At 38.4% G+C, this 19,778-nt stretch overlaps 1 protein-coding gene across 3 annotated transcripts; it reads right to left on the bottom strand.

Annotated features, from left to right (window-relative positions):
* Positions 1-11,695: 11,695 nt before the first annotated feature.
* On the bottom strand, positions 11,696-17,328 carry LOC137714589 (putative Histone-lysine N-methyltransferase ATXR5). 3 transcript variants are annotated; one of them, XM_088685095.1, is made up of 6 exons: positions 16,727-17,328; positions 16,514-16,600; positions 15,081-15,310; positions 14,869-14,969; positions 13,855-14,067; positions 11,696-11,834 (listed from the first exon to the last, which is right to left on the bottom strand). In XM_088685095.1, exons 1-6 carry the CDS (start codon positions 17,079-17,081, stop codon positions 11,813-11,815), a joined length of 1,008 nt encoding a protein of 335 aa, XP_088541221.1. In that variant the 5' UTR covers positions 17,082-17,328; the 3' UTR covers positions 11,696-11,812. The 3 variants fall into 3 exon arrangements, with proteins under 3 accessions (XP_088541221.1, XP_068309873.1, XP_088541222.1); XM_068453772.2 differs by lacking the exon at positions 11,696-11,834 and adding an exon at positions 13,090-13,692; XM_088685096.1 differs by lacking the exon at positions 11,696-11,834 and adding an exon at positions 13,466-13,687.
* Positions 17,329-19,778: the final 2,450 nt, after the last annotated feature.

Here is a 19,778-nt window from a genome sequence, read left to right as displayed (position 1 = left end):
TTGAAAACAAAAGATAGATTACACCTAAAAACGTTCCAACACTCCAACTTGAATGCACAAACGTCCAAGGCTTCGTCTTTCTCCTCTTCTTCCTTGCTAAGTCACGGCACAAGAGTCTAGGGTGAATTGTGGATGATTTTCTGGGTTGTGGATGGATTTAGGAGGGTAGGGTGGTGCGGCAAGGGTTAAGGATGGTGTATGGAGGCTTGGGTGAAGGTTTGGAAGTATTGGAAGTAGGAGAATGGTGGAAGGTTTGATGGAAGGTTGCGGCAAGGTTGTGTTTCTGAGTGAATGAAGGCAGGTTGTATGGAAGGGTGATTAGGGTTCAATAAGGGTGCGGGATTGGGTATTTATATGGAAGAAAGAATCCTAAGGCTTTATTACTTAGTTTAGGAAAGGATGTAACTCCAAATCCCTAAGGAAAAGGAAACACAAAGTCAGAAATTCAAGGGAAATGCATGTAACTTGTGGCAAAGGAGTGCAAGAAAGGGATTGTGCTTTATTTCTGAAATTAGGCAAAGATTTTGAAACAGAAAAGGTATGTAAGTTATGGCTGAGTTTGATATGAAAAGGGAATGTGTTTTAATGCTTTAGAATAGGAAACAAGGCCCTCCCTTGCACGGCAAGGAAGGGAAACACTAAGGGAGGCACGGTAAGGAACTTGGGTTGCAAGGAAGTACTTGGTTTATATCCTAGAATAGATAGAAGTCCTTAATGTTGCTGAAACATGGAGTCTTTAAGGATTAGGAAAGGCTAAACCAAAATAGGAAACCTTGGCTTAACTTTCCTACTTCAAGTAGGAAACCTTCTTTGACTAGGATTCCTTATTTCATTAGGAATCCTCTTGTGCTTAGGAATCCTCTTATTGTATGTTATGCAATCAATATCATGCTTTGAATGAAATGGGCATGAGTTCTTGTATTTGGAACTATAATGACATACATTCCAAGTAGCAACCAAGCAAAGAATGATGAGATCATGCAATGACTTTATAAAACAAGAAATCACAGATTATACTCTCCAAAGAACGTTATAGGCTCAAGTCTCTCAAGGATGTAGCATTAGTTTGAGTTCCTTCCTTCAAGCATGTTACAAAAACTGATTTTCTCTTTGTAATTATATGTGAATTCATAAGCTATAACCATAACCAAGCATAAACCAAAGCATAAATCAACTTCCAGCCATGTTTACAACATTCTTTAATAGTCATGCAATTAAAAACCAAATCCTCATCATTGTGTTGGAAGGTAACCTAAGACACAAACAAACACACAAAAACAACTTTAAAACAACTCTTTTTGGGTTTTTCAAAACTGTTTTGCAATTTTTTTGTAAATTTTCGGTTTTTCTGAACAAAAGACATGAGAACACTTCAAAGCACTCTAAAAACACTTAAAAACAATGAGAAACAACATTATAAGTGATAGGTAATAAAATCCCACGAAATTCATGTAAAAACATGCAAAAACAACTTGTTTACCCCCCCACACTTAAATCAAACATTGTCCTTAATGTTTCAAACAAAGACTCACATTCAAACAAACAATATAAACTAACTAACATGACGAAATAAAAACAATAAAGAGATAGAAAGTTAGGAACGCAAATCTGATTGGGTGGAATGAATTGGTGAATTGCCCAAATCCTCTCTAGTTGAATGCATGGGTTGCCTCCCAATAATCGCTTACTTTAACGTCGTGCAGCCGGACGAACATTTTTCTTAGCCTCAATTGGAGCCCACGGCATGGAATGTGATGTCCTCCATAACCTGCCCTTCAACATTTGCATAATAGGGCTTCAAACGATGCCCATTCACCTTGAATTCTTGGCCATTCCTCAAGCTTTGGATTTGAACTGCGCCATATGAAAAAACATTAGTAACAACAAAGGGCCCAATCCACTTAGAACGTAACTTACCAGGAAATAAATGAAGGCGAGAATTAAAAAGTAAAACTTTTTGCCCTATGGAGAATGTTTTGCTTCAGATCATCTTGTCATGGAAAGCCTTGGTCTTTTCCGTGTAAATGCAAGCATTCTCATATGCTTCATGATATGAGCATATTTAGGCGTCTTACTTAGCTTGTTTTCGTGCATTTATATTGTTAATTCCTAGTTGTTTTAGTAGTTTAAGCCATTTTCGTGTGTTTTTAGGTTCATATGGCTAAGGAAGCAAAAAGATGCATTTTGGAGCATTTTGGAGCAAAATTGGACTTGGAATGGATAGCTTATGTTTGGAGCAAAAGGAATGGACGAAATTGAAGACCTAAAGATCTTATGTTTGAGCAATATCAAGGACTCCTACCTATTCTAGGTCACAAAACAATGCCCTTTGCAACATTAAAACCCTTGCCGTGTGTCCCTTGGTGTTTCCCTTCCTTGCCATGCAAGGAAGGGCCTTGTTTCCTGTTTTAAACCATTTAAACACATTCATTCATCAAACCATCTCAGCCATTCACTCAAACACCCTAAACTACAACCTTGCAGCCGCACCATATTCTCATTCATTCACATATTTTCATTCAGCCACATGCACTCATCATCATTCAACCTAGTTGTCACTCACATGCTTTCCCATTTCATTATTCATTCACTTTTAATTCAACCATTCAACCACATATTCACCCATCCTCTCTAATCCGTGCATTCCCCTTGCATTTCCAGATTATTCCTTCATCATTGCACCACATTTCAGCCACCATGACATTATTCCTTCATCATTGCACCACAAATCAGCCACACATTCATTCTCCACCCTTTGTGCCGTGCTTCCCCCTTCATTCCAGCCATTCCACATGCATTTCCAACCTAGCAGCACCCCTTTAATCATTCACCTAGCTGTCACTCACATGCTCCACCTTTTGTGCCGTGCAAATCACCACACATTCCAGCCATTCCACACACCTTTCCAACCTAATCCACATGCATTCATCATCATTCATCCTAGCTGTTTTTCCATCATTATTTCAGCCACATGCACTCTCAATCATAAGAGCCACATGCACTCTTAAACAATCAGCCACATATTCTCCCATTCCCCCTATAAAAACCCATGCATTCATACACAAATGGACACAAAACACAATCCCTTGAGCCGTGCATCACACATTCATTTTCAGCACAATCACTTCAAAGCTGTGCATAACCTTCCATTTCCAGCATTTCTCCTCCATTGAAGCCCATTCCTCCACTATTCCAGAAATTCATACACTTCACACCATCACACAACCATTCCTCCATACAAATACCACCCCAAAACCTATCCTTAGACCTTGTGCCGCAACAAAGAGGAAGAGAAGAGGGCCTAAACGTTCATACAATTCAAGTTTGAGTTGTTGGAATGTTTAGGTGTTTCTTTTCCTTTGATTTCAATGTTTAATTTCAATTCTCTTTGTCTTGTACGTATGAGGAACTAAACCCCCCCTTGGCTAGGGGGGATTCGAAATACATGTTTATGCTTGCGATATGATTTGATTACTTCTAATTACGTTTCATAAGTTGTGAATTCAATTTACTTATCTATGTGAATTACATTGATTTGTGTGTGTTGGTTGAGAGTGTACGCTTAATTATCATGCATAAATTGGATGCTAGGATATAAGGAAATTTCACCTAATCGTTATGGAATTATATTCACAAGTAGTAAAAGTTGATGATCTCAATTGCGTTAAGTAAATTCTTGGCATAAGTTTCATGCAGTTCATAGTAACGAGTGCTTCGTCAATGCTTATGGTTTTCAAAGAACTTAATGATTCTTGCTTGTATCTCTATTATGCAATTCATATAGGGAACTTGTGGGGAATGTTTTGGATTGTCGTATGCAATCATCCAATTCAATAACGTTAGGAAAATCTGAGGGTTAATTAGTGCAATTCACGGTTAATCTGGGGCGTTGAGAATTCATGGTTTATTGAAAAGCAATTGGAAATCGTTTTATATGCAAGTATAACATGTGTGGAGATAAACCCCTTAGTTAGCTTCCCATCCATTCAATTCCATCAAATTCATATTTACATTCTGCTTGAAATTGCAATCTGTGCATTTAGTTTAATTTCGTCCAAAACTCAATCCCCCTTTACTTTATTGTCCAATTTAGTTAGAAAGTGTCTTAGTTTGTGTTTCTAAGTGTTTTGAATCAATTTATTTCCCAAATTCGTCCAAAGTAGTCAAAGTGCTCAAAATTGCCCAGATTGTGTTTTTAAGGTAGTTTTGAGTGTTTTGGTGCTGTTTTGAGTCTTTTGGTTTGTTTTGGTGTTTTAAAGTTTAGTTTTGCATTCTTTGAGTCTAGTATAGTGTTTTATATTGTGTTTTTACGTTTTTGAGTCAAATCCAAGTGATTAACAATCCTTCCTAATCCCCGGTCCAGAACGATCCCTACTTACATACTTACTACAATTGATAAAAAGAGGGTTTAATTTGTGTGCGTATAATTCTCGCATCACTTCACGCCTAATCTCCTCAAGTTCATTCAATTGCAACTTCTTATGCATTCCAGCCGCATCTATGTCCATGTTGAATGTCTTGATTGCCCAATGAGCCTTGTGTTCTAACTCCACGGGGAGATGACATGGCTTGCCATAGACTAGCCGAAAAGGAGACATCCCTATGGGTGTTTTGTAAGCCGTTCTATAAGCCCATAATGCATCCTCCAAACGCACACTCCAATCTTTTCTTGTTGGCCCAACGGTCTTCTCCAAGATTTGCTTGATTTCTCTATTGGACACCTCGGCTTGGCCATTGGTTTGAGGATGGTAAGGTGTTGAAACCTTATGTGTGACTTGATACTTCTTGAGCAATGCCTCGATTGTACGATTGCAAAAGTGAGATCCTCCATCACTAATAAGCACTCTAGGCATCCCAAATCTAGCAAAGATGTTAGTTTTTATAAAATCTGCAACAACTCGAGAGTCATTAGTACGGGTGGCCTTGGCTTCCACCCATTTTGAGACATAATCCACCGCAAACAAAATATAAGTAAAACCAAACGAAGATGGGAAATGGCCCATGAAATCAATGCCCCAAACATCAAAAATTTCAACATTAAAGATGGGTGTTTGCGGCATTTGGTCCCTTGCACCTATATTTCCCATTCGTTGACAACGATCACAAGTTAAACAAAAAGTTCTAGCATCTTTAAAGATTGTAGGCCAATAAAAACCACATTCTAACACCTTAAAGGCAGTGCGTTGTGTGCTAAAATGTCCACCACATGCATAAGTGTGACAAAAGGTTAGAATTGAATTAAACTCACAATTATGCACACAACGACGAACAATCTGATCTGCACAAAACTTCCACAAATATGGGTCATCCCATACATAAAACCGTGCCTCTTTCTTAAGCTTATCACATTGGTCTTAGCTATGGTACTTGGAACACGTTTTGACACCAAAAAGTTCACCAAATCGGCATACCAAGGTTCACATACCTTAATGGACATCAATTGCTCATCAGGGAATGTCTCTTGGATGGGTAAAGAGTCCCCATTGCACACCAAACGACTTAGATGGTCAGCAACCACGTTCTCACTCTCTTTCTTGTCTCGAATTTCAATGTCAAACTCTTGGAGAAGAAGCATCCATCGAATGAGCCTTGGTTTGGCCTCCTTTTTGGTGAATAAGTACCTTAAAACTGCATGGTCAGAATATACAATCACTTTAGTGCCAAGTAAATATGAACGAAACTTATCTAAAGCAAACACAACGGCAATAAGTTCTTTTTCAGTGGTAGAGTAGTTTAATTGAGCATCATTTAAGGTCCGGGAAGCATAATATATGACGTGCGGTTGCTTATTCTTCCTTTGGCCCAAAACAGCCCCTATTGCATAATCGGATGCATCACACATTAGCTCAAAAGGCAACGTCCAATCTGGTGGAATGATAATGGGTGCCGTGGTAAGCATGTCTTTGAGATGCTTGAATGCCTTCTCACACTCCTCGTTGAACTCAAAAGCCACTTCTATTTGTAGGAGACGGCATAAGGGTTGTGCAATCTTGGAGAAATCCGTGATAAATCGCCTATAAAATCCTGCATGGCCAAGAAAAGAACGAACCTCTTTAACCGAAGTAGGAGAGGGTAAGTAACGTACAAGATCTATTTTAGATTTATCAACTTCAATTCCTTTTTCAGAGATGATATGACCCAAAACTATGCCTTGTTTAACCATAAAATGACATTTTTCCCAATTCAAAACAAGGTTAGTTTCCATGCATCTTTTCGAGATTAAAGTGAGATTATGCAAACAATCATCAAATGAGTCTCCAAACACACTAAAATCGTCCATAAACACCTCAATTATCTTCTCAACATAATCCGAGAATATACTTACCATGCATCGTTGGAAAGTGGCCGGTGCATTGCATAAACCAAATGGCATACGACAATATGCAAAAGTACCAAATGGACAAGTAAAGGTGGTCTTTTCTTGATCATCCGGCGTTATGACAATTTGATTATAACCCGAATAACCATTAAGAAAGCAATAAAAGGAATGACCGGCTAACCTTTCAAGCATTTGATCGATGAATGGCAAAGGAAAATGATCTTTCCTTGTTGCGGCATTTAGCTTCCTATAGTCAATGCACACTCTTCAACCGGTTTGAATGCGTGTAGGCACAAGTTCATTCTCTTCATTCTTCACCACCGTGACTCCGGACTTCTTGGGAACTACTTGGACCGGTGAAACCCAACAATTATCCGAGATAGGATAGATGACGCCACAATCAAGTAATTTGATGATTTCCTTCTTCACGACTTCCATCATTGGTGGGTTGAGTCGACGTTGGGCTTCCCTTGATGGTTTGGCACCTTCTTCCATGAGAATTCAATGCATGCATGTGGTAGGGCTTATGCCCTTGATATCGGCCAAAGTCCACCCAATGGCCGTCTTGTGCTCTTTGAGAACCCTCACCAATTTCTCCTCCTCTTGTGCCGTGAGTGATGATGCCACAATGATGGGCAATGTGTCTTGCTCGCCCAAGAACACATACTTCAAGTGATTTGGCAACGGTTTAAGCTCAAGGGTAGGTGGTTGTTCTATAGAAGGAAGCAACTTGTTAGTTGAAATTGGAATTGAGATTGGACTAGGGGACTTACCATTGAGCCGTGGCAATGACTCTAGGGCTGCCACTGTCTCAATTACTTCATCATCAAAGGCCACGGCATGGTAGTGCAATTGTGTGTCGTGGGGTGCTATGGTGGCAGCCATTTGATCCCTCACTTCTATGCCATTTATAATGACCATTTCAAGTGCATCTCCATGTAATTGATCAAAGTGTGCATGCGCCAAAGAATCAAGAATATCAAAAGAGAAACATGAGTGATCTTCATTAGGAAATCTCATGGTTTCAGAAATATTAAAATCAATCACTCCCCCATCAAATTCCATTGTTAAAGTGCCTTTAAACACGTCAATCTTAGTTCGGGCCGTCTTCATGAATGGCCTCCCAAGAAGAATCGGCAAGGATGGAGCATGGGTAGTTTCTTCCATTTCAAGAATGTAGAAATCCGCCGGAAAGATCAAATTATTCACTTGCACTAAGACATCTTCCAATATGCCCTTTGGATAGGCATTAGATCTATCGGCCAACTGAATAATCACACCATCATTTTTCAATTCACCAAGGTTCATGGAAGCATAAATAGAGTATGGCATGACGTTAATTGAAGCTCCTAAGTCTAACATAGCATGTTCGAACTTAGTTTGACCAATAATACAAGGAATTGTAAAGCTACCTGGATCTTTGCACTTTGGTGGTAACATTCTTTGTAAAATAGCGGAAACGTTTTCACTTACCCTCACTACCTCTTTATTTGAAGCCCTCTTCCTTGTAGTGCATAGTTCCTTCAAGAACTTGGCGTATTTGGGCACTTGCTTTATGGCATCTAGGAGCGGGATATTGACTTGAACTTTCCTAAACGTCTCAAGAATGTCTTTCTCATGCTCCTCCTTCTTTGTTTGCAAAAATCTGTGAGGAAAAGGAACATTGGGTGGAACGGGGTTAGAATTAATTGAATTTGAACCCAACTTACCTTTGGTGGCCGAATGGGATGGAATGGATGAATTTTGGTCCTTAAGTGCTTGCGGCAAGGGTGTGTCTACCCTTGCCGTGGGCATGCTTGCATCCTCCTCCTCATGTTGCAGCTTCTCCTCTTCATTCGGACTTGTTTTGGGTGGTGTGGATGTAGTGCCAACTTCTTTTCCACTCCTCAAAGTGATTGCTTTGGCAGATTCGAACCCTCCCTTTGGATTGACTATGGTTGAGCTTGGGAGCTTGCCTTGGTCTCGGAATTGCCCTACAAACTCCGCAATCTGCCCAATTTGCTTCTCTAATTGGTCCACCCTTTTGTCTTGGTTTTGCATCGCCTTGTTTTGATTTTCTTGCCCCTGAGACAAATTGGTAAGTAACTTAAGAAGTGTAGCATTATCTAAAGACGTACCTTGATGGTTTTGGGCAGATTGGGGTTAGGTTGAATCATGGCCATAGGTTTTGGTGTAAAACCCTGGGGTTTGTTGCCTAAAGCCTCCTTGTTGTTGAGGTTGTTGAGGCTCCCTCCACTTGAAGTTTGGATGGTCTCTCCAACCCGGATTGTATGTATTGGAATATGGATCATTCCTTGGCTGATTTTGGCTTGGAAATCCAATGGCATTTACACTCTCCCATCCCCTATTCTCAATCAATTGAGGGCATTTTTCCGAAGGGTGTCCTTGGATAGAACATACGCCACATACAATTGGTCCTTGGATCTTCATTCCTTCGGCCATCTGAGACACAATAGAAGTAAGATTAGTTAATTGAGTTTGAATGTCGGATTGAGAACTTACCTCATGCACTTGTTGCCGTGGAGGGTCCCTTTGCCCAATTCATTCGTATTGTTGTGCATTGAGAGTCTGGTTCGCAATTAGGTTCTTGGCTGCCATGGGAGTTTTATCCACCAACGCACCTCCCGCCGAGGCATTGAGCATTTGCCTTTCAATGGGAAGAAGACCTTCATAGAAGTATTGAAGTAAAAGCTCCTCCTTCATTTGATGTTGAGGACATTATGCAACAAGGGCTTTAAAACGCTCATAGTACGTTGGAAAAGACTCCCCTTGACTTTGTTGGATTCCGCTAATCTTCTTTCTCAAGAGAATGACTCTTGAAGTAGGAAAGAACTTCTCAAGAAACGCCCTCTTCATGCTCTCCCAAGAAGTGACCGTTCCGGGTGCTAGCTCGTATAACCAATCCTTGGCCTTCTCCAATAGTGAGAACGGAAAGGCCTTCATCTTCAAAATACTACTATCAACGTTGATTGGAGTCATGCTCGAACACACCACCTCGAACTCCTTCAAATGCTTGTTGGGATCCTCCATGGACAGTCCATGGAACTTCGGAATGTGGTGCAACAAACTTGACTTCAATTCAAATTCGTCGGTTTTATCTTGAGCCACCCTTGGGTATTGGATGCATAATGGTGAGGCATTGTCCATTCTCGAGGCGGAAAGCTCCTTGATTGTATGGTTGTCCGCTGCCATGGTGTGGACCTCTTCTTCCTCCCTTGCCGTGGGTTCCTCTTCCTCCTCAAGATTAGAAGCCGAACTAGAACTTGATGGGTGAAGTTCTGGGTCCTTCTTCTTCCTTCTCAAAGTGCGCTCAAAATCGTCGTCAAAATCCAAGATGGTTGCACTAATAGGTTGAGAACTACGAGTCATAAACTAGTACCTACAAACAAGAAAAAAACCAAGGTCAGTAGCTAAAACAAAAATATATGAAAAAGAAACAAAAAGAAACAACGGGGGATTAGCAAAGTTGCTAATCCCCAGCAACGGCGCCAAAAATTTGATGTGATAAAAGATAGCACTCAAATTAAACCCTCTTTTTGACAATTATAGTATAGATATAAGTAGGGATCGTTCTAGGCCGGGGATTAGGATGGATAGCTAATTTAATGGAAATTGACTCAAAGATGTAAAAATATGCTTCAAAACACGTAAACAAACTCAAAATACTCTTAACTAAACTTGGATGACTCAAAACAAACTTAAAAAAACTCAAAACAACTCAAAACAATAAAAAAGACTCAATTTAGACTCTATGACTTAATTTGGACGAAAATACAATTAATTTTGACTCAAAAGACTCAAAAACACACTTTTGGACATATTTGAAACAAGTAAGTAAAGGGGATTTGATTTTGGACGAATTTAAAAGAAAAACAAGTAAATTAAAAACTTAAAACAGATTTTGACGAAATTAAGAAAAACCAATGGATGATGAAATAGCCAAGGGATACTTCTCCACACATGATACATTCAAACATAAATTGATTTCCAGTTGCTTTTCCGATAAACCATGAACCTCAATACCCCAGATTAACCGTGACATCACTAATTAACCCTCAGATTTCCCTTAAGTTATTGGATTGGATGACATCATACGACAACCCAAAGCATTCTTCAAAAGTCCCCTACATGACATCATAATAGAGATACAATCAAAGATCATTACGTTCAATGGAAATCATAAGTATTGACAAAGCACTTGTAACTATGACATCATGATACTCATGCTAGGAATTTACTTAACATGATTGTGAAAACAACCTTAACTACTTGTGAATATAAGGTTGTGACGATTATGTGAAACTCCCTTATATTCTAGCACCAAATTCAAGCATGCAAATTAAGTAGGCCTCCCTAATCAACATACAAGAATAAGTTATCCATCAAACGGTTAAGTAAATTGCATTCACAATTTATGAAATCACAACTGGAATTAATCAACTCATATTATGAACGTAATCATGGTTTCAAAGCATCCCTAGGCTAAAACGAGTTTAGCCTCTCATGTTCATAACAAAACAAAGGAAAATAGAATTAAACATTGAAAACAAAAGATAGATTACACCTAAAAACGTTCCAACACTCCAACTTGAATGCACAAACGTCCAAGGCTTTGTCTTTCTCCTTTTCTTCCTTGCTAAGTCACGGCAGAAGAGTCTAGGGTGAATTGTGGATGATTTTCTGGGTTGTGGATGGATTTAGGAGGGTAGGGTGGTGCGGCAAGGGTTAAGGATGGTGAATGGAGGCTTGGGTGAAGGTTTGGAAGTAGGAGAATGGTGGAAGGTTTGATGGAAGGCTGCAGCAAGGTTGTGTTTCTGAGTGAATGAAGGCAGGTTGTATGGAAGGGTGATTAAGGTTCAATAAGGGTGCGGGATTGGGTATTTATATGGAAGAAAGAATCCTAAGGCTTTATTACTTAGTTTAGGAAAGGATGTAACTCCAAATCCCTAAGGAAAAGGAAACACAAAGTTAGAAATTAAAGGGAAAGGCATGTAACTTGCCGCAAAGGAGTGCAAGAAAGGGATTGTGCTTTATTTATGAAATTAGGCAAAGATTTTGAAATAGAAAAGGTATGTAAGTTATGGCTGAGTTTGATATGTAAAGGGAATGTGTTTTAATGCTTTAGAATAGGAAACAAGGCCCTCCCTTGCACAGCAAGGAAGGGAAACACTAAGGGAGGCACGGCAAGGAACTTGGGTTGCAAGGAAGTACTTGGTTTATATCCTAGAATAGATAGAAGTCCTTAATGTTGCTGAAACATGGAGTCTTTAAGGATTAGGAAAAGCTAAACCAAAATAGGAAACCTTGGCTTAACTTTCCTACTTCAAGTAGGAAACCTTCTTTGACTAGGATTCCTTATTTCATTAGGAATCCTCTTGTGATTAGGAATCCTAACTCCTTTAGGTCTTCAATTTCGTCCATTCCTTTTGCTCCAAGCATAAGCCATCCATTCCAAGTCCAATTTTGCTCCAAAATGCTCCAAAATGCACATTTTTACTTCCTTAGCCATGGGAACCTAAAAACACACGAAAATGGCTTAAACTACTAAAATAACTACGAACTAACAACATAAATGCACGAAAAAAAGCTAACTAAGTCGCCTAAATATGCTCTTATCAATGGTACTTACTCAAAATATTCATAGAACTTGTATTTCCATGTGATGGAGGCTCGGAGACCCATTAAGTGACCCTTCGGGGATGTGTGAAATAAATGTGATTACTTGTAGGGGATTTGCTGTGGGCTTATCCCTATTTTAGGGAAAGTTCTGCCAAATTTTCGATAGATTTTAATATTTAGTAATTTCAGTTATGATTTCATGCATATCATGGTTTCGTCACCCATCTTGGTGATGGCCAACACGCCTCAATTTTATGTCCACTGGACATCAAGATCGGGGTCTGTCAACTATTCACCTTCTTTTCTCTTAAAACTTTGCCACCATGGTGAGTGGTTTCTAGCACTCATCTTCTCCCAGGTGAAGAGACTTAGAGGCCACCTACTTTGGTGGTTCATGAAGATTCATATTCCAACACAAATCCAATGAGTAAAGGAGCAATGGAATGAAGGCCCTCTCTTTGGTGATTAGCCTTTGCCTATGCCAAGAGGAATATACAAAGATATAACAAATCTCATCTCTTTTCTTTTGATTTGAGTTGAGTCTTAGTTCATTACCTACTCGGCTTTGAATTTCATGGTTAAAGATAGAGTTTTTTTTTTTTTTTTTTTTTTTTTTTTTTTTTTTTTGAACAAACGTTATTATTTACACTAGTGGGGAAGAGTGTGGAATTAGTCTCACAATAGGCTAGTAATAATGTGGTTCAAATTCGCCTTTGGCGTGAATTAAACCTAAGACCTCTCATTTACAAGTGAAGAAGAATACCACTAAACCATAGTACTAGATGGCTAAAGATAGGTTTTTGAGTGCCTATGAACAAGCTTCCGTCCTTTAGTGTGTTGGTGGTGCAACAATGATGGCGGTAATGGGGTTGGTGGTGTTAGGTTGTGGTAGTCATGAAATTCATGAAATTCTCAAAACTCCGATTTTTATGAAATCAGCTTTTAAAAGCAACCTACAACGGCTTTTAAAAGTTGATGTCTGGAGGTCATTGCTTTTAAAATAAACAGGATATTTTAGTTTTACCAAACACTTTTTATTGTTTAACTTTAAAGTGAACCAGCTTTTGGCGATAGAAAGCAATACCAAACGGGGCCTTAGAACCAAGGTAAAAAATAAAAATTATAAAAATGGTGCCAAGAAATAACAAGGATTACCTCAAAACTAAAATCTTCCATTAAAACCTGTGTTACAAAGAAAGATGTTTAATAAGTTAGGGAGCTGATACTTGCAGTCCTTAAAAATTCGATCATGCACTCCTCCATAGTGGAAAAAAATTGAGAGAAATGCAGTTTTTATAGTGCTAATAATAATTCCCTTAAGTTATAATCCGAAAAGATAAAACTCTTTTCGTTTGCTTAACTACCAAGAAAAGTTTTCCTTGGCCTACTCTATAATTCTATACCCAAGGGCCCAATAACAGGCCAGCTCTATAGGGAATTACAATGAATGGCTCAATGGAATAAGTAGAAGAAAATTATTGACCTTGCAACAAGAAGTAAGCTTGAAAGAGGGAAAGAAGAAGAATATTAGGAGCAAATAAAATCCCAATTAGGATTGCTAGATGGTAAGCCGTTAACGTCTATAGACGATAGCTCAGAGAAAATGTTGAGTAGGGTATTCTTGCTCGTATCCGTTATAGTCATAATATAGCCTCTCCCCCTTAGCAATATCACGAGTAGCAACCAAAAAGACCCGACATTCACCATTAACACTGTATCTTACACATTTACAATTCTGCTTCTTTTTACCTTCCCTGCACAAAATTTGTTACATTTTAACCACAATGGATGCAGATATTCTCAATCCAATAGATCCGAATTCCCAACAAAGAAATATACAGTTTATCATATCAAGTTCATTGGAGGCCACAAACAAGTAGTGTTGAACTAGAAAGAAAAAAAGATATTAGGCTTACAGGGTATGATTGTTGATGCCGTTGATAAATCGAGCGATATTTCCACGTTTATCAGGGCAGATGACAAGACTTTTAGATGGTTCAGTTGCTAACAGAAGGGTCATCATACTGTCACAATCGTCATTTTCCCGATGCTTAATGTAATCAACATCACCCGTGTATTCAGCAATAAATGTCATATCCTTGATCTGCTCATCAGCCTCTACCGTAAAACTACATAAAAATAAATGAATGAATTCAACACAAACCTACTCAATATGCAGGTAGCATATAAATCAGGGGTTAATAACAGTAATGATCTCTCAACTTTTCCGTGTTTGATATTCATTTCTGAATCTTGTGTGGCATTTTGATCATTTCCGTTAGATCCATCCATTTTTCTGTAATATTTAGGAGGAAATAGGACTTTTTGCATCCAAAAAATTTAATAAAACAGAAAAGAACAAAAATTTCAAGTCCTTCCTAAGCTCCTATATGGGAAAGATCAAGATATACTCCCCCTCAATAAATGGGAAAATGGTTGAAATTATCATTTTACAAATCCCAATTGCTGAATCGATCAAATTCAAATATTGACATACGGATAAGATTTACAACCTATCGATCAAACATTGACAATATATTGATCAAATACGAAAAAGTGATCATTTCAACAATTCAGATTTGTACATTGATCATTTCAACCAATTTCACCAATAAATTTGCCCTGAAGTTAAAAGAAAATGGATGGAGTTAATAAAAAGAACGAAAATGCTACTAGAGAGTGAGTTTGACGATATGCAACAAAATAAAAGGTTCAAGGATGAAAATGAAACACGATGACAAGTTCAGGGGCCATTGCAGTAATTGACCCTATAGTTCAGTGCACCGCAAAACTAATAAAGACCTTCAGAGGAATAAAAAGATTATATAAGAGGGCACTGTAATATCATTCAAGATATTGTTTCCCTTCACATGAATTAAAGATTAGTGCTGTAAGAAGAGGGCACCACAAAGTACTATGAGATACGTTACCCTTCGCGTGAATCAAAAGCTACTGTAAGAGGAGGGCATTCGCCTCTTTTACACATGGCTCTGCAAAGCTCCAATGTCTCGGTATCTTCCTTGGAAAGAATCTAATAGTAAGAATGCCAGTACTTAAATCACATGATGGAGTTGATATATCAGTTGGCCTTACAAATGGTGACTAATAAGCCTTGAGGAAACTAGAATAAGAGATAGAAAACCTGCATGCCACCATCTTCAAACTTGGACTGATTTGCAGATCTATGAGCCATTCCGGGCATGTAAGTGAGATCGTCACTGAATTCCATGTGCAATGCTGTTAAAGCAGAAGCCAAGGAACCCATTTGTTTCAGCCTTTGAGCAGGATCTTCTGATGAAACAAATGGAAGTATTCTTCTTCTTCTCTTTTGCAACACTAACGATCCTGAACGCCTCCGGCGTTTTCTGGTATCTATTCAAACAATAACAACCAAGTAAGCAAACAAAATAAGCACAGGAATCAATTTAAAAATAATTACATAATGCAAGAGAGAAACAACCTAACATCTTTGATCTATGTGACAGCATATCACAAAAAACAATTCAATGAAGAAATCAAATATTGTATACACATGACCTCTAAGAATATAAGGGTAGAAAAGTTACAAAGCTTCCTGATTTGAATAAATAAAAAAATAAACCTGGCAAGAAAAGAAATGCATGTTTGAGAACCCTAAATAGCTCATAGAAGAAAACTATACAATTAAGAGGTAGAGAATTTACAAAGTTCCGAATAATGGAGATGGTTAGCAAACTGAACTGTCCTAGGTTATCAGGATGCATTGTGCTTTAAATATGTATGTTAGTGTGTTGTTAGAGTAATAAGTTATCCGGAATACTATTCATTTCAATCATAGACCATTTTCACAAGTCAATTTCATGCTTAATTTGGCCTTTTCGTTACGTACGGTACAGAAACCTTAATGATGCATGAATGGAAAAACCCACCAACTTCCCACTTCCTTTCTCACCAATTGAATGAAAGCGTTTCATACCCTAAACTCCACTAAACTAGTGAACTGCAATTTGTCAAATATATTTTATGCCGTTATTATTATTCAACGCTCATAGGCACATAATGCTATTTATTTTTTCCACTCCTATATATTGCTTCACAGTTAAAAGGGATACGCTGTAATGATCTCAAGTATTCTACTTTTCACTACCTATTTTGCAAGAACATGGGAATAGATTCTACCAGATCAAAACAAAGAAAAGAGGGCTTTAAGAGAAATAATAAACCACTAGATTTCTTATGCACTGAGGGAACTGTTATGACGTTTTTGTTAGAATCAATGTAACAGAATAGTTAACTGCCGTTGTAACGAGTATCACTAGTATAACAAGCTTTTCTAATTTGTCAACTCTATAACTCAATCTTGTTTACGATCTTCATCGTGTCCTCACATTCTAGTTTTGAATTCCCTATCATAAGAACATTATAAACCCAATGTCTTCCTTTGTCTTTAAATTTCATGGAGCTTTGAACAAGATTAACAAATATAATGATCATGAAATGTATACCAACCACGAGAAGAAATGATACGAAAACCCATGCGAATTGCAATGACGAAAACTATAATCACAGTTGAAGACCATATGTACCGGAATTTACCTTGAGGAGACGCACATTTGTCTTTGGGATCATGATCACTATGTTTCTGAATCCGGAAAAAATCAATAATTTTTTTCTGCGAGAAACCTGAACCAAAAACAAAACCAAAACCAAACAAAATAAAATGAAAATTTATAAATAAAAACATGAATGTAATTGTAACTCCAAAAGAAAAATAAATAAATAAATAAATAAAAATAAAAAATCCCCTACTTCTTACTCGTCTGTGTCCGGAGCAGGAAGGGCAGAGCCATGATCCAATGGGGACAATGGCGACGATAGGCCGGAGGCATTTCATGTGGAAGCCTCTATCGCATTTGTCGCAGAGAAGCAGCTCGTCGGATCGGTCACCCGACCTACAATGCTCGCAGGTAATGTCGCTGTAATCGCCTCTCTCCACCACCGTGAATTTAGCCTTCGCCATTATCTCGGCCATAGGCTTCATCTTCTTCGGCGGCGGTGACCCGGGCGGCGAACGCTGGCGCGGAGCCGATGTCCTCCGGTTGAAGCGGATAAGCCGCTGAGCTGGAGCCGCAGCCGCCGCCGAGGAGGAGGTGGCCGGAGCCATTACAAATTCAGGTAAATGCTAGTTTTTGTTGATTAAAGGCAAGGAATTAATTAAGAATTAAGAAATAAGAGTGGCGGAGGAGGAGGAAGAGGAAGAGTTTGGTTGTTCGTTTTCGGAATGCTGGTCTCCCCTCTCCCGGGGTTTAGGGAGAAGGCGTAGGAAGGTACTAACCGACTTGATGCGTACCAGAACCGAACCGAAATCGAAAATGTACGGGTAGCAATCAGTCTGATAAATATGTTTGCTTGGTAAAAACAAACCCAACCGAATTTTATAGTATATTAATAATGAGAATTATTATTAGCACTCCAAATTTCTTTTTACACTTCAAATTTTCTATATTTAAAAAGAAAAAATACAGTTAAAAGGAGTGTAGAACGAGATTTTTGGAATGACAATAGCATTTCCCTTAGTAATTATAGTCGTGGAATTATGTTTGAGATTTAATCTCAAGAGTTGGTTGAGGTTGGGGCCTTTCTCAACCATCGACCTCACCTCTCATTCAACCATATGCCTCTTCTATTCTTCGACTTCAACTTCTTCTCTAATTTTGTCTCCTTCTCTCTCTCTTGACTTGATGCGAAATATATAAGCACACAAATTAAAACCCTCTTTTGACAATTGTAGTATATGAATAAGTAGGGATCGTTCTAGACCAGGGATTAGGAGGGATTGCTAAATCACTTGAAAACTGACTCAAAAACTTAAAACAAAAGTTAAAACACTAAACTAGACTCAAAGAATGCAAAACTAAACAATAAAACACTAAAACAAACCAAAAGACTCAAAACAGCACCAAAACACTCAAAACTGCCTTAAAAACACAATCTGGGCAGTTTTGAGCACTTACACTAATTTGGACGAATTTGGGTGATAGATTGAATCAAAACACTTAGAAACACAAACTAAGACACTTTCTAACTAAATTGGACACTAAAGTAAAGGGGGATTTAGTTTTGACGAAATTAAACAAAGAGCACATATTGGAATTAAAAACAGATTGTAAAGATGAATTTGATGAAAATATGGATGGAATGCTAGCTAGAAGGTTCCTCTCCACACATGTCACACTTGCATACAAGATGATTTTCAGTTGGTCTTTCGATGAATCATGAAACTCAACACCCCAGGTTAATTAGGTTCGCTTAAATTAACCTTCAAGTTCTCCTTAAGTTAATGAATTGGATGGGACAGCGCATACACAATTCAAAACATTCTCCAAAAGTCCTTTACGTCAAAAGCACAATAAAGATACAATCAAAGATCATTAAGCAACATGAAAACTATAAGTGTTGACGAGGCATTCGTTACTATGATAAGCATGAAACTAGTGACAAGAATTCATTTAACGCGATCGTTTATAAGCGGCCTTCACTACTTGTGAGTATAAGTTTGTAACTATTAGGTGAAACTCACTTATATTCTAGCATCATATTCATGCATGAAAACTAAGCGTGCACTCTTAATAAACATACACAAATAAGTTATCAATCAAGCAGTTAAACAAATTGAATCCACAACTCATGAAATTCCAACCAAAGGTAATCAATTCATATTGCAAGCATAAACATGGTTTTGAATCACCCCCTAGCTAACTAGGGGTTTAGCCTCTCATGTTCACAGAAAGAGAAACAAAATTGAAATTAAACATAGAGAACAAAAGATTGATTACACCTAAAACGCCCAATGATTCCACTTGAATTTCTGCATGTTTAAGCTCCTCTTTCTTCTTCTCCTTACTGTGGCAGAGAAGGTTTAGGGGGTTTTTGGATGTTATTTTGGGTTGGGAATAGATTTAGGATGGTGAAGGGTTGCCGCAAGGGGTTGTGGAAGGTGTATGGAGGGTTGAATGGTGGCTAGAATGGTGGGAATTGTTGCGGCAGAGATGGGAGGTGGCTGCAATGGATGGAAGTTGCGGCTGAAAAGGTTTTAGGGTTGGTGGTGGCTGCGGCTGACAAAGGGGGATGAAGAATGGATGAATGAAGAATGCCCTAGGGTGTCTAAAGGGTGCGGCTGAATTGTTTTGTGGCTGAATGATGAAAGAGTGAATGCAAGAAGAGCTAGGGTGCGGCTAAGCTTTAGTTTATATAGGGTTTCAGAAAATAAAACCCTAGCTTATTTTTATTAACTAAAATCAAATCAAAGGCTTCTAGAATTAGGGAAATCAAATCAGAAAATTAAAAGGAAATTGGTTAATAGGTGCGGCTAGGGTTTTATTTGAAAAGGAAATAGGTTTAAGTTCAGAAATTAAAGGGAAAGTGGCTGCAAGGTGCGGCTAGGGTTTTGTTTAGGAGAGGAGCATGTGTTTAATTGCATAACCTAGGACAAAATTGCCCCCTCTTGCACGGCAAGGGAAGGTGAGAAAGGGAAACCCACGGCAAAAGGGGTTTAAGGGGCTAGGGCCTTTGTTTTGTGTCCTAAAGTGCCCACAAGGCCTTCAAAGTGGCTAGAAAATACGGACGTTTAAGATTAGGAAAGGTTACCAAAACGGGAAACCTAGGGTTAACTTTCCTACTTCAAGTAGGAATCCTTGTTGAAGTAGGAATTCATATTTTTTCAAGTCTTCAACTCATTCATTCCTGTTTTGCTCCAAAAGACTCCAATTTGCATCTTCTTGCACACTTTGGCTTTATAATATGAAAATACACAAAAGTGACTTTAAACACCAAAATAACTAAGGAAACACAACATAAATGC

Source organism: Pyrus communis, chromosome 15, assembly GCF_041283825.1.
Source record: "Pyrus communis isolate YQ-2024b chromosome 15, ASM4128382v1, whole genome shotgun sequence".
Classification (NCBI taxonomy): domain Eukaryota; kingdom Viridiplantae; phylum Streptophyta; class Magnoliopsida; order Rosales; family Rosaceae; genus Pyrus; species Pyrus communis.
Note: the sequence above shows the minus strand (reverse complement) of the source record. Positions and strands in the feature narration are given on the sequence as shown.

Bases quoted from the DNA above. Each gene is read 5' to 3' on its own strand.
- LOC137714589 (XM_068453772.2), bottom strand. From the start codon at position 17,081: ATGGCTCCGGCCACCTCCTCCTCGGCGGCGGCTGCGGCTCCAGCTCAG. The intron at 14,970-15,080 runs GTTTTCTATCTC...TCTTACTATTAG, and splicing joins TTGAAGATGGTGGCATGCAG to ATTCTTTCCAAGGAAGATAC. The intron at 14,068-14,868 runs GTAACGTATCTC...ATTTTTATGTAG, and splicing joins GCTTTTGATTCACGCGAAGG to TTTTACGGTAGAGGCTGATG.